This window comes from Nycticebus coucang, chromosome 4 (genome assembly GCF_027406575.1).
Source record: "Nycticebus coucang isolate mNycCou1 chromosome 4, mNycCou1.pri, whole genome shotgun sequence".
In the NCBI taxonomy this organism is placed as follows: Eukaryota; Metazoa; Chordata; class Mammalia; order Primates; family Lorisidae; genus Nycticebus; species Nycticebus coucang.
In genome coordinates, this window is record NC_069783.1 from 140,325,662 (window position 1) to 140,342,425 (window position 16,764).

General features: G+C 37.7%; 1 protein-coding gene across 12 annotated transcripts in view; it reads right to left on the minus strand.

Moving 5' to 3' along the window:
* Positions 1 to 16,764, minus strand: part of MTMR3 (myotubularin related protein 3) — a 161,935-nt gene that overhangs the window by 50,051 nt on the left and 95,120 nt on the right. For 8 of the 12 annotated variants that reach the window (XM_053587992.1, XM_053587998.1, XM_053587997.1 and 5 more), the window contains 3 exons: positions 6,119 to 6,208; positions 5,416 to 5,532; positions 2,523 to 2,555 (listed from right to left, as the gene is read on the minus strand). In XM_053587992.1, the coding sequence (XP_053443967.1) occupies positions 2,523 to 2,555; positions 5,416 to 5,532; positions 6,119 to 6,208 (240 nt within the window). The remainder of the gene's footprint in view (positions 1 to 2,522; positions 2,556 to 5,415; positions 5,533 to 6,118; positions 6,209 to 16,764) is intronic. The other 4 variants (XM_053587999.1, XM_053587994.1, XM_053587996.1 and 1 more) reach the window with 1 other exon arrangement.

The following is a 16,764-nucleotide window of genomic DNA, read 5'->3' on the forward strand; positions in this document are numbered from 1 at the left end:
CTAGTCAACTTACCACCAAGGTTCTACTTCTACTGTCTTTGCTACATAAAATGAATTCAGTGTATGAATTTTCATGTATCTCAACATTGCAAATTTAAAGAAGAATAAAATGTTACTTCTATACATTCAAATCAGATTGCAGATACTACTGTCAAGTGACCAAAAACAACCACGTGTATGCAAGTCACAAATATGAAGAGCAGATTTTAATATTCATGCAAAATGTCACATGCAGGGAAATTTAATGTGCAGCAAGAATAAGGACATACAAAAGAGAAACAATGACCTTTTATCAAATGCATCTCTTTTTACTTCTTTCTACCCCAGTGTTTCCCTTCAGTACTTCCTCCACAAATGGCCTCTTCTTCTAAAAAGGCAGAACTGCTGGTTTTATTTCCATACATCCAACCAAAACTTACAATTTTTCCACTTTTTTAAGGCCCACTCTATTACTTTAGGTTTCTCAACTTTCCTCACATATGTGGTATGACAATTAAGTTCGTGAATTCATCCTAGGAAAAGTGCTAGATACTTCACTGCTGAATATCACCATGGTCACCTTCAAAGTATGCCTCTTGGGAAGCTATGCATCAATGCCAGTGACTATACACCCTTCAAAGCAATTTTGGAACTCTTTTCAGGGATGACCATCAGAGCGGTCATCATACAGCACACAAAAATATACAACAACAAAAGATACCGTCACACATTGACGTGAATGCAGCTATAAAACACTGATATACTACGATTACGAAACCTTACCGAGTTGTTTGTACAATGCTGCTAATGTAAGCACATGATGGCAAATTCATGAACTATCTGCCCTCATATGACAACTCTTGACGGCCATTCCAGAAAAAGAATCCCAAAATTGCTTTGAAGGCTGGACTAGGCTCTGGTATCCATGCATAGCTTCCCAAAGCAAGTACTTTAAAGGTGATCGTAGTGCAGCCAGCAACGAGGTATGTGGCGCTTTTTCTAGGATGAGTTTCATGGACTTAATTGTCAGGCCTCATATGAGAACAATCTCTTACCATTTCTATAACTAGACATACCCAACCCACGTAGGCAAAAATTACAGATTCAGGAGCCACTCCATTTAGTAGCCCAGGAAAGTTAAACTATGCTATGAGCTGGGATACCAGCAAAGTCAGAACCAGAATCCATGTCTATCCTCCACCATGGGTGCCTTCCACCATATATGGTATGCCTTTCTTTCTTCCTCTATGATTTGTCCTTCTCTTCTATATGAGCTCGCCTTTATTTTTTCTTCCACAAATAAGTGGCCTCCTCCACCAGGGATCTTCAAGAGGAAAACAAAATTTAAACTAAGATTCCTTAGAGGTAATTCCATTTGTAGAGGAACAAATTCCATTTGTTGAAATCACTTTCAAATCGTCTCTGGCCCACCAATTCAATGTCTCATAGCAACTCATTTTCTTTTTGCTCCTTTCCTCCATCTTCTGCCTGCTAGGTAATTCTATTTCCCTTTACAATGCTTTTCTTAATTATACCATACCCATGCTCAAACAAGGCATCAAATACATTCAGTGCTATTAAACAATTCCTCAGAAGGCCAAAAGTTGTATCATGGGCACTAAAACACTTAAGTGCATCAATCCCAAAACACAGAAGAATAGCAGTTAAAAACTTTAACAGACATGCACAGGTATTAAACATCCACAGTACTGTCACATTCCAGAGGGATCTGATAACATTACACCTTACTATATTTAGGGCAGATGCATGCAAGTGCTTTACTTTTAAGCACCAGAATTAAAAAGTAGGATAACTGCTACCCTTTTAAAAACAAACACCTTTTTATAGTCTGAATGGGAATATACATACCTAAAGTAAAAATGGCAATAATAAGAGTAAAAATAAAGTGATGAGTCTAAATCTAAAATCTATAATAAACTGTGTAATTCCTCCAATCAGAGGAAGAAGACTGTCATAGGTTAAAGATTCAAACTCTTTACTGGTCACCTTTGACATTTACAACCCCCTTGCATTGGTTTCAGAAGCCTCCACTGGTGTAAGAGTGCAAGGCCAAAGTATAGTTTAGTGTTAATAACTTCATTCTGGTGTACAGGGAACAAAGATGATTACTGTACTATAGTCAAACAATGGGAAAACGTAAAGAAGTGGTAAGGAAAGGTGTTTCAGCTGCAACACTTCTACTTTTTTCCTAAGAAGCATTCACAGACCAGCCTGGAAACAGAAGTTTTATTGCCCTTTTAAATACTAATGTTGATTTTACAAATTGTTTCTGGTTTAAAATTGGTCTACATTTTTTGATGGTCACAATTCTGTCTGCTTATATATAAACCGTGGGCCTTTATTCTCTACTCCATAAATTATTCTCACCATAGTGTACCACTAGAACTTTGTCTGGTAGGAGGAAAGGGACTCATGCAGAGAAGATACATTCTGCTGATTTGCAAGGTAAGCATCTGACACTCAAAACCAATCTGCTCCAAGCATAGGTGCAGCAACCATTCTAGGACTCTCATGCTACTTACTGGGATTTCAGAAGCAGCAGATTGAGAAGCAGTCTATTGAATTACATAAAAAATAATAATAATAATTGTTTTAAACTTTGATGAATACCACTTGAACACTATAAATTAAGCTTCAAATAAATATGCCCATAAATGTGAAAATATAGTTTGTGAAAAGCACAGAACAGGAGCGACTCATACTACTTTAAATGTTATACATAACTCTACTACAGAGATTCTTTACCCCAAGAATTGAAACTTGATATTCTGTGAATAGTTTGTGGATTAAAGTTAGGATGTTTATGACATCAAAATCTACAAACACATTTTACTAAATGTGCTGTGAAATTAAAACAGAATATATGATATTGGGTAGCTATGTAAAACTTCATGGAGTCATTTTCTAAAGTGCTTAATGTGTTGATTTAAGCATACAAAATGATACAAATTGGAGCATGGGCTACAACATATATTGGCACATTAGGGCTCTGATGGATTAAATGTGTTTGATTTAGATGTAATAACCTTTAAAGGGGGCCTCTTGATCTCACACATTTTACTGAAATACTATCTACTAAGGAAAGAGAGGATGACATCACACCTACCAACTCTCTGGGCTCTATCCAGGACCCGATACAAGAGGGCCCACTGTTTCTTGCAGTAACCCCACATTTCAGGAACCTCACCCCTGTGATGAGATTAATTTATTTATGTGGAGAAGTTCCAGTCTCTCTCAACTTGAAATAGTGAAAGTCACCAATGCCAAAATACTTTTTAACAATCATTTTTCTGTGCAAACCCATTATCTTGGGCTTTTTAAGTGACATGCAAGCTCTTAGAGGCTTATAATGCTAAGTAGCAGGGAAAATGTTTTTCAGATAAGGAATTAAATAATAAGAACAGTGGTAAGTTTCCTTAAGCACTGTATCTCAGTCACAAAGGGGACTAATAATTCCAGTAAACAAAACCTCAGTTACCCTTAGAGATAATGACACAAGTCTGTGCACACAGAAATACAGTATACTGTTTTAATATGAGCTTCCAATCCAAAAAGGGGTATGGTCTAACAACCACTTCAACCCCATATTAACTTCAATTCATTTAACATTCACTGAATATCATGGCAGCAGGAGACATATTAGATCCTGAAGATACAAAAACAAATAACCAAACATTACAACATATCTGATAAATGTTATAAAGTTGTGTTCAAGATACAGAAGATGCCAAAGGAGGATAATTAACTATCACAGAAGGAAAAGGAACTAAGAAAGGCTCCACAGAAGAAATTATCACCTGGACTGAGTTTTGACAGTTGAAGAGAAGCTCCCTGGGCAGGAGAGAAGAGAGAATGCAGAGGTGTGAGGTATGACTGAATAGTACAAGGAGGCTGGTTTTGCAAGTACAAAGAGAAAGGGGGGAAGGAGGGAAGCAGACAGAAAAGCTAGCAGGAGCCAAAGATCACAAACAGCCTTACATCACCCCCAGTATCTGATCTCCTTCACAGAAGTAGTAAAGGAACACTGAACGGCTTTCTAAGCTGTTGAATGACATCATCAGTTCCATGCTTCTTTCCAATAGACCCTATTCCCATTCAGATCTAAAAAACAGTCTCTGAAATACTTGGTCTTCAACTAATAAGCTGATAAATAGGGAATGATATGTGAAAATGCAATGATATGAAACTCTACCATTCCCACATACAATTTAATTATAATTTCATTGATTCTAACTATTTAAACATTGAAAGAACACAATTAAATTGTGAAGTTCTATCTAATTCTTACTATCATTACTTCTCCATAACTTGCAGGGAATTTTTGTTTATTAGGACTATAGGAAATTCCACCTTTTCAATTCCCCATCACAACCACTCAAATCCAAATGGACCCCTCCAGAGTGCTCATAGTATGAAACAACAGCATTGCCTCTTTCCTTAATAAATCTGGTATGTACTTTCAGCTAATGACATAAAAGCTACAACAATAGCCCACATCTAGAAACCAGAAGGCCAAAATTATTCCTAGACATAAATGCTTTAACTATGAATAAATAATAAATGCTAATTACAAAGAGAATGACAACCACTGAGTCTTTTAACAAATGAAAGGATGTAACTGAGAAGGTAGGTAACTTTTAGACTACTGAGTAAAATGAACAAGTTTCAAAGAATCCCAAAGTAAACCCAAAACATGATCTGAATGGACTTACAGTACTGAGCTATTATAAGGTTTCATAATACACTTACTTCTCTATGCTAAAACCAACATGCAGAAAGCCACAATACTGGAAAGTAAAGAAAGAAGAAGGTGTTCATTTAAGGGAAACACATGAACTTTCAGGCCTTTATGGGTTTCATTTAAGACTACTCATGGTAACAGTGCATTAGAAGAACCAGTTCACTAAGAGGACCCTCATAACTGAAAAAGGGCAAATGCACTCTTGAGAATTGAAAGCCTTCCTTTTCTTTGGTAATACACAGTCCATTATGCAAAAAAACATTGTACTTAACATCTATACTTATACCACTAAGGCACCATTACAGTAACTTCATCCTATAATGAATCTGCAGGGAGCTCAAAGTACATCTCATCATTTGACATTAAGGCCCAGGAAATTATCCCAACTGAGGCAGTTGGTAACTACGAAAGATTGAGTAAAAGCCCGCATAATATAGCATTATGTAGTGCAAATCATTCAGTGTTAACTAAACAATGGACACCTCAGCTGACAACTACATGTATGTTTTTTTAAAATCAGGCATAAAAGTTGCTAACTAGCGTAGTGTCCCCTGAGTGCCAGTTTAAGAGTAAAGCACACTATACAATGTTTTCACACTTAACTTCAAGAACATTAACAAGTTTTTTACTTTCTTTTTCCATCTGCCTTAGAAGGAGTTTTGCTAATCACTTACATTGACAAGAGACTCCTTGAACTTGATGTGAAGTCTGTAATTAGAAAGGGCAATGATGGCATCTTCAGCACGACCCACATACTCTGTGCTCTCGCCATGAAGTTCAAGGAAAGGGACCTTCAAATTGAAAGAAAAAACCCTTCAGAGTTTCAAAGCCATAAAGCAAAGTCCTCAAACAAAGGTCAAGTGAATGGAGCATAAATCCTCTGCCACCCAAGTTGAAAAAACAGTATGTAAACAGGTAAAGAATTCAAAGAAGACAGGTTTATACCCACCGAGTTCAAATACACCTAATCCTTCAAATTCTAGACTACTGAAGGAATGACACAGAAAAGATCATCTTTTTTTTTTTTTTGTAGAGACAGAGTCTCACTTTACGGCCCTCAGTAGAGTGCCGTGGCCTCACACAGCTCACAGCAACCTCCAACTCCTGGGCTTAAGCGATTCTCTTGCCTCAGCCTCCCGAGTAGCTGGGACTACAGGCGCCCGCCACAACGCCCGGCTATCAGAAAAGATCATCTTAAACAGTGAATTCTCAGGAAATAAGTCTTGCTAAAATGTGAGCTATTTTCTCGCTTGCATTTTCCTACACATATCATTTAGGAAAATGTACATTATATAGTGTAACTCTTCAATCCATCAGCTTCGCTACATAGTTACTATCATGAAAAATACTTTACAGTCAAAAGTGACCTATAACTACCTGAAGATTCTCATCCTCCCGGATCAGCTGCTTCCTGGGAAAGATCTGATTGGCCTGGATGCACTCAATGCTGTGCCGAGTCTCTTCATCCTGGAAAAGTCCAAAACCTTAAAATAATTTCAAAGCTTCCAATCATCCACATTTGGTTTTTCTGCCATATCTACTAGCATAATCATAAAGAGAGTCCAAACACCAGCGTGAACAGGCAGAAAAGCTGAAGGAAAAAATATTTATCCCAAAAAGTGTTCCATCCACGATAGTACATGTCTCTATTCTCAGAATACATTCACTGATGCAAAAACATATGTCAGAGGTTAGAACATTTCTATTAGGCACTAAGAGGAAGTCAGTATGTTACTTTCAAGAGAACGGTGCTTACCTTCTCTCGAATTCCTGTTTTGCTGAATTAGTTAAGAATAAAATGCGATGTCTGAAATTTGTTTCAAAATAATTTGAGGGGGGCAGTTTCAGGACGAATTATGTGGGGCATAAAGGAAACAGGATTGTCCATGAATTAACTACTAATGAAACTGGGTAAGAAGGAGTTCACTATACCATTATGTCTACTTACTTACTTGTGAAATTTCCAAAGCAGAGCTTTAAAAAATTTTTTAAGATAAAGTTAAGCTTAAGATCTCAATTTCCCAAGTTGAACCACTATTTCTTATTTACTCTGTCTTACATTATAAATTAGACGTATTTCTATAAAGGTGATTTCAAAAGAAACAGCAACAAATTCTCATCTACATGGCACTTAAACTAATTATAATTTATAGTCTTTGACATTGTGAATTCTTATGATAGAGGAAGACATAAGAGAAATGCCATATATTAGGAAGCCTGACTATAATGATAATGGCATGTTTACACAGCAATTTTTGAAAGAGCAAAAGTCATATCACACTCAACTTACAGCACTAAGAATTACAACCACCAGTTATTAATCATTTCTGCATATGCAATTTACCACAATAATTCCAATAATTTTGTAAATTCTCCCCAAAAAGTGGGAAAAAACCCTACCTATAAAGAACACTTATGGTTTTACCTAACAGCAACTATAATCATAAAATGGTAATACTCTAGTAGAGTGGCTCTCAAAAGAAATCCACAGAATCTGAGACACTCTACAGGGGCTCTGTGAGGTCAAAACTACCTTCGTAATATTAATACTATATTGATATTTATACTAATAGTACAAACAAAATAGATGTGTAAAACAGTTGACACCTTAGCACAATCTAGACAGTGGCACTCATTTCACTAACAATGACCTGGATAAAGGAAAAATTATAATTTTTATTTTATTTTTGAGACAGAGTCTCACTATGTCACCCTCAGTAGAGTGCCATGGCCTCACAGCTCACAGTAGCCTCAAACTCTTGGGTTTTAGCGATTCTCTTGCCTCAGCCTCCCAAGCAGCTGGGACTACAGGTGCCCACCACAACACCCAGCTATTTTTTGTTGCAGCTGTCATTGTTGTTTAGGCTGGCCTGGGCTGGGTTGGGTTCGAACCTGCCAGCCTTGGAGTACGTGGCTGGCGCCATAACCACTATATTACGGGCACCGAGCCTATAATTTTTATTAAATCTTGACCCATTTAATAAGTAGAAGTCATTTTTACATAGGAAATACAAGTAAAACACTTTTGCTGCATAATGAAGTATTATGGTTATCTCGAGGTAAAGCACTTGTGCAACTGCATCAATTACAAGCAGAACTAGCCACTTCTTCATTAAATACCAATTTAATTGAAAGAACAATTAATGAACAAACATGGTAATTTAGACTAAGGCATCTGGCAGACCTTTTCTCCAAAGAATGATGTCAGCTGCCAATGATACAGTTTTTATGCAAAAAATTAGACCTGTTGTCATCTCCCACCATGAACTTGACAGTTGCACAAGAGTTAGGACTTTCACGACAAAAGTGGTAGTGATGTTATTAAATCTTGATTTTAAAATATTATATCATGGAAGTATGTCAACATTTGGAAGATCTACATTATTCAATGAACTCATTACTTTCCTAGCAACCAATGTACAACATTACAAAATCACAAATAGATAAAAGATCCATTCAAACTGTAAGAAAAACTAATAGCTTTAATGTAACAATACAAAAAGTTCACTGATAATGGTTTCAGATACCATACTGCAACTAACCTTACAGGAACTACCACTGGTCAAGTTTTGGTGTAGTATTAAAGAAAAATATAAACAATTACCTGGGAAAACTTAAAATATTCTTTGCTTTTCTAACTACATAACCACATGAAACCATATTTTCTTTATATTTCAAACAAAACATTGTTAACAGATTGGATGCAAAAGTAGATATAAGAATTCAACCATCATCTATTTAGCCAAACATTAAAGAGATGTAAAATGTTAAACAATGCCATTCTTTATGTTAATATCTTTGTATGAGAAAAAAAGTTATTTTTCATAAGAAATGTTAACCACAGTGAATGCTTTGTGATTGTAATTTTTAAATGAAATTACGAAAACTTTTAAGATTTCTAAGTTTTAATTTCTAATATTATTAACAAACACATACCCCACATAAACAACCAAGGGCCTCAATAATTTAAGACTATAAAGAAGAGGTCTTGAGATCAAAGAGTTTCAGAACCGCTGCTCCACTGTACTATAATATTAAATGCCAATTAAAGCTACTTCATTCCAAAAATCAGGCTTTCCCTAAAACCATTTTCCTGGTGCTGACTTATGATAGAAAAAGCCACACAGACTTGAATAACCACCCCACCCCTCCCAATTCCCACCCACAAATCCAGCACCTTTGCTAATTGACTAGCCCCAGCCCAGCCCTTTCACAGTTCATTTCACATTGAGACATAAGCCTTCTAAAGACCTTTATAAAAGTTTGTTATTAAAAATTGAGGAAAAAATGAGTGGTTCCAAATTATGACAATAAAATGTTACCAATGTTATAAATTGTCCATGAAATGCAACAAAAAATTATAAAACTTCAGTCATTAAATACAGACTTTATTATTTTAAAACATGCTATATGTTAGCATAATTTTCCTAGGATTAAGTATTCATCATGATTAAGAAATTATACACAGGCTAGACACAATGGCTCACACCTATAATCCTAGCACTCTAGGAGGTAGGAGGTAGGAAGATCCTTTGACTCAGGAGTTTGAGACCAGACTAAGCAAGAGCAAGAGCAAGACCCCACCTGTAGGCCAGGCGCGGTGGCTCACGCCTGGAATCCCAGCACTCTGGGAGGCTGAGGTGGGTGGATGCTTGAGCTCAGGAGTCGAGGAATGCCTAAGCAAGAGTGAGACCTCATATCTAAAAATAGGTGTTGTGGTGGGTACCTGTACTCCCAGCTACTCAGAGGGCTGAGGCAAGAGGATCTCTTGAGCCCAAGAGTTTGAGGTTGCTGTGAGCTATGATGTCAAAGCACTCTACCAAGGGTGACAAAGTGAGACCCTATCTCAAAAAAAAACAAACCCTACCTCTACTAAAAGTGAAAAAATTAGTCAAGACATTTGGTGGATATCTATAGTCCCAGCTATTTAAGAGGCTGAGGCAGGAGGATTACTTGAACCCCCAGGAGTTTGAGGTTGTAAGCTCAGTCAACACCATGGCACTCTATCCTGGGAGACTCTGTCTCAAAAAATAAATAAATAAAATTATACCTAACCAAAGAATTTCAAAGGCAAAATTACAATGATCTTTTTGATTTTTTGCATCAAAAAAAATGTTGAATGAATTTGATATACTTTTTAATAAGGCTGATATGATGTGGCCTGGGGTCTCCAAAAGTATAATTATCTAACATATGCAAGGGTCTGTAAATGGCTCCACTCCTATACACACCAACATAACTTGCTGGATTAAAGCTTTGTCAATCTGTACCATTTCATTCCTTTCCTCTCACTTTCTGAGGTCAATGAATGAGTGAAGGAGTGAAAAGGGGCAGAGTAACATTTGAAAGGAACCCATTTTTCAGTAAGTGCTAGCCTTTCATTTAAAAAATCAGTTTCATACTTTTTTTTTTTTGTAGAGACAGGGTCTCACTTTATGGCCCTCGGTAGAGTGCCGTGGCCTCACATAGCTCACAGCAACCTCCAACTCCTGGGCTTAAGCGATTCTTTTTGCCTCAGCCTCCCGAGTAGCTGGGACTACAGGCACCCGCCACAACGCCCGGCTATTTTTTTTTTTTTTTTGGTTGCTGTTTGGCCGGGGCCGGGTTTGAACCCGTCACCCTCGGTATATGGGGCAGGCGCCTTACCAACTGAGCCACAGGCGCCGCCCATCAGTTTCATTTTTAAGAGGCAGCTCCTGACATAAAGAACACTGAATAATAACACTTAAAGAAAACTAAAGAGAAAAGATGTAGAGAATGTAGACTTAGGGAAGATTTTTCTTGTAAACTAATATGTGATAGGCAGAAAATGCCACAAAAACATGAAGGGCAGGGAAGCTTTTAAAAATTCTTACATATTAGTACACTTTAAACATACCTTCCCAGTATAACATCAAAATAATTTAAAAAAGAGAAAAGAGTCCTGCTCTGTCACCCAAGCTGGAGGATGGTGGAGCAACGATAACTCTTGCAGCCGCAAACACCTGGGCTTGAGCCATCCTCTTGCCTCAGCCTCTCAAGTAGCTAGAACCACAGGTGTGCACTACTGCGCCCACTTAATTTCTTTCCCTTTTTTTTTCTTTTGGAAACCTGGTCTTGCTCTGTTGCCTGGGCTAGACTGCAGTGGTATCATCATAGCTCACTGCAAGCTCAAACTTCTAAGTTCAACCAATCCTCTTGCCTCAGTCCCCTGAGGAGCTAGACCTACAGGTATATGCCACCACACCTGGCTAAATTATTTTGTTTTTGTTTTTATTGTTGGGGATTCATTGAGGGTACAATAAGCCAGGCTACATTGATTGCAATTGCTAGGTAAAGTCCCTCTTGCAATCATATCTTGCCCCCATAAAGTGTGACACACACCAAGGCCCCATCCCCCTCCCTCCGTCCCTCTTTTTGCGTTTACTCCCCCCCCTTAACCATAATTGTCCTTAATTGTCCTCATATCAAAATTGAGTACATAGGATTCATGCTTCTCCATTCTTGTGATGCTTTACTAAGAATAATGTCTTCTACTTCCATCCAGGTTAATACGAAGGATGTAAAGTCTCCATTTTTTTTAATACGTGAATAGTATTCCATGGTATACATATAGCACAGCTTGTTAATCCATTCCTGGGTTGGTGGGCATTTAGGCTGTTTCCACATTTTGGCGATTGTAAATTGAGATGCAATAAACAGTCTAGTACAAGTGTCCTTATGATAAAAGGATTTCTTTCCTTCTGGATAGAAGCCCAGTAATAGGATTGCAGGATCAAATGGGAGGTCAACCTTGAGTGCTTTGAGGTTTCTCCATACTTCCTTCCAGAAAGATTGTACTAGTTTGCAGTCCCACCAGCAGTGTAAAAGTGTTCCCTTCTCTCCACATCCACGCCAGCATCTGCAGTTTTGAGATTTTGTGATGTGGGCCATTCTCACTGGGGTTAGATGATATCTCAGGGTTGTTTTGATTTGCATTTCTCTAATATATAGAGATGATGAACATTTTTTCATGTGTTTGTTAGCCATTCGTCTGTCATCTTTAGAGAAGGCTCTAGTCACGTCCATTACCCATTGATATATGGGATTGTTGGCTTTTTTCATGTGGATTAATTTGAGTGCTCTATAGATCTTAGTTACCAAGCTTTTGTCTGATTGAAAATATGCAAATATCCTTTCCCATTGTGTAGGTTGTCTCTTTGCTTTGGTTACTGTCTCCTTAGCTGTACAGAAGCTTTTCAGTTTAATGAAATCCCATTTGTTTATTTTTGTTGTTGTTGCAATTGCCATGGCAGTCTTCTTCATGAAGTCTTTCCCCAGGCCAATATCTTCCAGTGTTTTTCCTTTGCTTTCTTGGAGGATTTTTATTGTTTCATGCCTTAAATTTAAGTCCTTTATTCACCTTGAATCAATTTTTGTGAGTGGGGAAAGGTGTGGGTCCAGTTTCAGTCTTTTACATGTAGACATCCAATTCTCCCAACACCATTTATTGAATAGGGAGTCTTTCCCCCAAAGTTATGTTCTTGTTTTGTTGATCGAAGATTAGATGGTTGTAAGATGTTAGTTTCATTTCTTAGTTTTCAATTCGATTCCAAGTGCCTATGTCTCTGTTTTTGTGCCAGTACCATGCTGTCTTGACCACTACGACTTTGTAGTATAAACTAAAATCTGGTATGCTGATGCCCCCAGCTTTATTTTTATTAACTAAGAACTGCCTTAGCTATACCAGGTTTTTTCCGGTTCCATACAAAACGCAGAATCATTTTCTCCAAATCTTGAAAATATGATGTTGGTATTTTGATAGGAATGGCATTGAATAGGTAGATTGCTTTGGGAAGTATAGACATTTTAACAATGTTGATTCTTCCCATCCATGAGCATGGTATGTTCTTCCATTTGTTAATATCCTCTGCTATTTCCTTTCTGAGGATTTCATAGTTTTCTTTATAGAGGTCCTTCACCTCCTTCGTTAGGTATATTCCTAGGTATTTCATTTTCTTTGAAACTATGGTGAAGGGAGTTGTGTCCTTAATTAGCTTCTCATCTTGACTGTTATTGGTGTATACAAAGGCTACTGACTTGTGGACATTGATTTTATATCCTGAAACATTACTGTATTTTTTGATGACTTCTAGGAGTCTTGTGGTTGAGTCTTTGGGGTTCTCTAAGTATAAGATCATGTCGTCAGCAAAGAGGGAGAGTTTGACCTCCTCTGCTCCCATTTGGATTCCCTTTATTTCCTTGTCTTGCCCGATTGTATTGGCTAGAACTTCTAGCACTATGTTGAATAGTAAAGGGGACAGAGGACAACTTTGTCTGGTTCCAGTTCTAAGAGGAAAAGCTATCAGTTTTACTCCATTCAGTAAAATATTAGCTGTGGGTTTGTCATAGATAGCTTCAATCAGTTTTAGAAATGTGCCACCTATGCCTATACTCTTCAGTGTTCTAATTAGAAAAGGATGCTGGATTTTATCAAATGCTTTTCTGCATCTATTGAGAGGATCGTGTGGTCTTCATTTTTGCCTCTATTAATATGGTGGATAACATTTATGGACTTGTGTATGTTAAACCAGCCTCGCATCCCTGGGATGAAGCCTACTTGATCATGATGTATGACTTTTTTGATGATAAGCTGTAATCTATTGGCTAGGATTTTGTTGAGAATTTTTGCATCTATGTTCATGAGTGAGATTGGTCTGAAATTCTCCTTTGTGTTTGGGTCTTTTCCTGGTTTTGGTATCAGGGTGATGTTTGCTTCATAGAATGTGTTGGGGAAGATTCCTTCTTCCTCATCTTTTGGAATAATTTCTGCAGTACAGGAATAAGCTCTTCCTTGAAGGTTTGATAGAATTCTGGTGTGAAGCCATCTGGACGAGGGCATTTTTTGGTTGGAAGATTTTTTATTGTTTCTTTAATCTCAGTGCTTGAAATCTCAGGAGCTCTATTTCTTCCTGGCTAAGTCTAGGAAGAGGGTGTGATTCCAAATATTGATCCATTTCCTTCTGGGCATAGAGTTTCTGGTAGTATTCAGAGATGATCTCTTGTACCTCTGTGGGATCAGTTGTTATTTCCCCTTTATCATTTCTGATTGGGGTTACTAGAGATGTTACTTTTCTATTCCTCGTTAGTCTGGCCAATGGTTTATCTATTTTATTTATTTTTTCAAAAAACCAACTCCTTGTTTCATTAATTTTCTGAATGATTCTTTTGTTTTCAATTTCATTGATCTCTGATTTGATTTTGGATATTTCTTTTCTTCTACTTTTTAGGCCTCAATTGTTCTCCTTTTTCCAATTCCATAAGATGGCTTGTGAGATTGTTGATGCGCTCTCTTTCTGTTTTTCGAATATAGGCATCTAAAGCGATGAATTTTCCTCTCAAAACTGCTTTTGCAGTATCCCACAGGTTTTGGTAGCTTCTGTCTTCATTGTTGTTATGCTCAAGGAAGTTAATGATTTCCTGTTTTATTTCTTCCTGCACCCATCTGTTATTCAACAGAAGATTGTTTAATTTCCATGTCTTTGTGTGGGGTGGAGCATTTTTGTTAGAGTTGAGTTCCACCTTTAGTGCCTTATGGTCTGAGAAGATACAAGGTAAAATTTCAATTCTTTTGATTCTGTTGATATTTGTTTTGTGTCCCAGGATATGATCAATTTTGGAGAATGTTCCATGGGGTGATGAGAAGAATGTATATTCTTTATCTTTGGGATGGAGTGTTCTATATGCGTCTGTCAAGCACAGTTGTTCTAGGGTCTCATTTAAATCTCTTATATCTTTGTTTAATTTCTGTTTAGAGGATCTGTCCAGCTCTGTAAGAGGAGTGTTAAAGTCCCCTGTTATGATGGTATTATCAGATATCATATTGCTCAGACTGAGTAAAGTCTGTTTCAAGAATCTGGGAGCATTTAAATTGGGTGTATAAATATTTAGAATCGAAACATCTTGTTGTATTTTTCCCCTGACCAATATAAAGTGACCATCTATGTCTTTTTTTACTTTAGTTGCTTTAAATCCACATGTATCTGAAAATAAGATTGCAACTCCTCTTTTCTTCTGAATTCCATTTGCCTGAAAAATTGTCTTCCAACCCTTGACTCGGAGCTTTAATTTGTCTTTTGAAGCCAGGTGTATTTCTTGCAGACAGCAAATGGATGGCTTGTGTTTTTTAATCCAGTCAGCCAATCTATGTCTCTTCAGTGGGAAATTCAAGCCATTAACATTTATTGAGATAATTGGTAAGTGTGGTAGTATTCTATTCGTCTTATTTTGTGAGAGTCCATTGCTTAGTTTTATTTTTTGCATCAGTGTGGAGGTTAGGCTCTGTCCTTTAATTTCTGAGTTCTTACTTTGCTGCTCATCCATTGTGGTGGTCAGTGTGCAGAACAGGTTGAAGCATTTCCTGTAGAGCTGGTCTTGTTGTGGTGAATTTCCTCAATGTTTGTATATCCGTAAATGATTTGATTTCTCCATCAATTTTTAAGTTTAGCTTAGCAGGGTATAGAATTCTGGGCTGGAAATTGTTCTGTTTAAGTAGATTAAAGGTAGATGACCATTGTCTTCTTGCTTGGAAAGTTTCATTAGAGAAGTCTGCAGTCACTCTGATGGATATGCCCCTGTAGGTCAACTGGCGCTTACTCCTGGCAGCTTACAGAATCTTTTCTTTTGTCTTGACTTTGGACAGGTTCATCACAATGTGTCTTGGAGAACCTTCGTTAGAGATGAGGCGACCTGGGGTCCGATATCCCTCTGAAAGCAGTGTGTCAGAATCTTTGGTGATATTTGGGAAATTTTCTTTTATAATATTCTCTAGTATGGCTTCCATTCCTCTGGGGCATTCTTCTTCCCCTTCTGGGATTCCTATAACTCGTATGTTGGAACACTTCATAAAGTCCCATAATTCTGACAGTGAACGTTCTGCTTTCTCTCTCTTCTTTTCTGCCTCTTTTATTATCTGAGTTATCTCAAGAACTTTATCTTCTACCTCTGAAATTCTTTCTTCTGCATGGTCTAACCTGTGGCAGATACTTTCCATTGCATCTTTAAGTGCCCTAATTGACTGTTTCAGTTCCTTCAGCTCTGCTATATCCTTTTTATATTCTTCATATCATTCATCTCTTATTTGATTCTGTTTTTGGATTTCCTTTTGGTTATTTTCCACTTTATTAGCAGTTTCCTTCATTGTTTCCATCATTTCTTTGTTTTCAACATGTGTATTCTAAATTCCCTTTCTGTCATTCCTAACATTTCTTTATAGGTAGAATCCTCTGCAGTAGCTACCTCATGGTCCCTTGGAGGGGTTGTTCTGGACTGGTTCTTCATGTTGCCTGGAGTTTTCTGCTGATTCTTCCTCATGAGTGATTTCTTTTATCTGTTTCCTTGCCCTAATTTTCCTTTCACTTCCTCTTGCTCTTTAAGTTCTCGTGCCATTTTTCCACTGTTTTAGTCCTCCTCTTGGGGTCCAGAAGTCTCTTGCTGACTCCCTGTATCCTCACAGGGGTGATGATAGGCAGATCCCACCAGCCAGATGCCTGGAGTCCCATCTCCCCAGACTCATGGTGCTCAGATGCTAGAGGCTGTTACTCGGCCGCCATCTTGCTCTCTCATTTGTTTTTATAGAGACAGAGTCTTGCTATGTTGCTCAGGCTGGTCTCAAACTCAGACCTCAAGTGATCCTCCTGCCTCAGCCTCCTAAAGGGCTGAGATTACCAGCATACACCACCATGCCCAGCCTTTTTTCTTTTTTTAAGATTGGGGTCTTGACAGGGGGCAAGACATGGTTGCAAGAGGGACTTTACCTAACAATTGTAATCAGTGTAACTGCCTTATTGTACCCTCAATGAATCCCCAACAATAAAAAAAAAAAAAGATTGGGGTCTTGCTATGTTGCCCAGGCTAGTCTCAAACTCTTAGCCTGAAGGAATCCTTCTGCCTCAGCCTTCCAAATTACAGGATTACAAATATGAACCACCATACCCAGCCCAAACCACCTTTTTAATTTTAATTCACATAAACGTATATAAGGCCTAAACTCTTATTCTATTTAA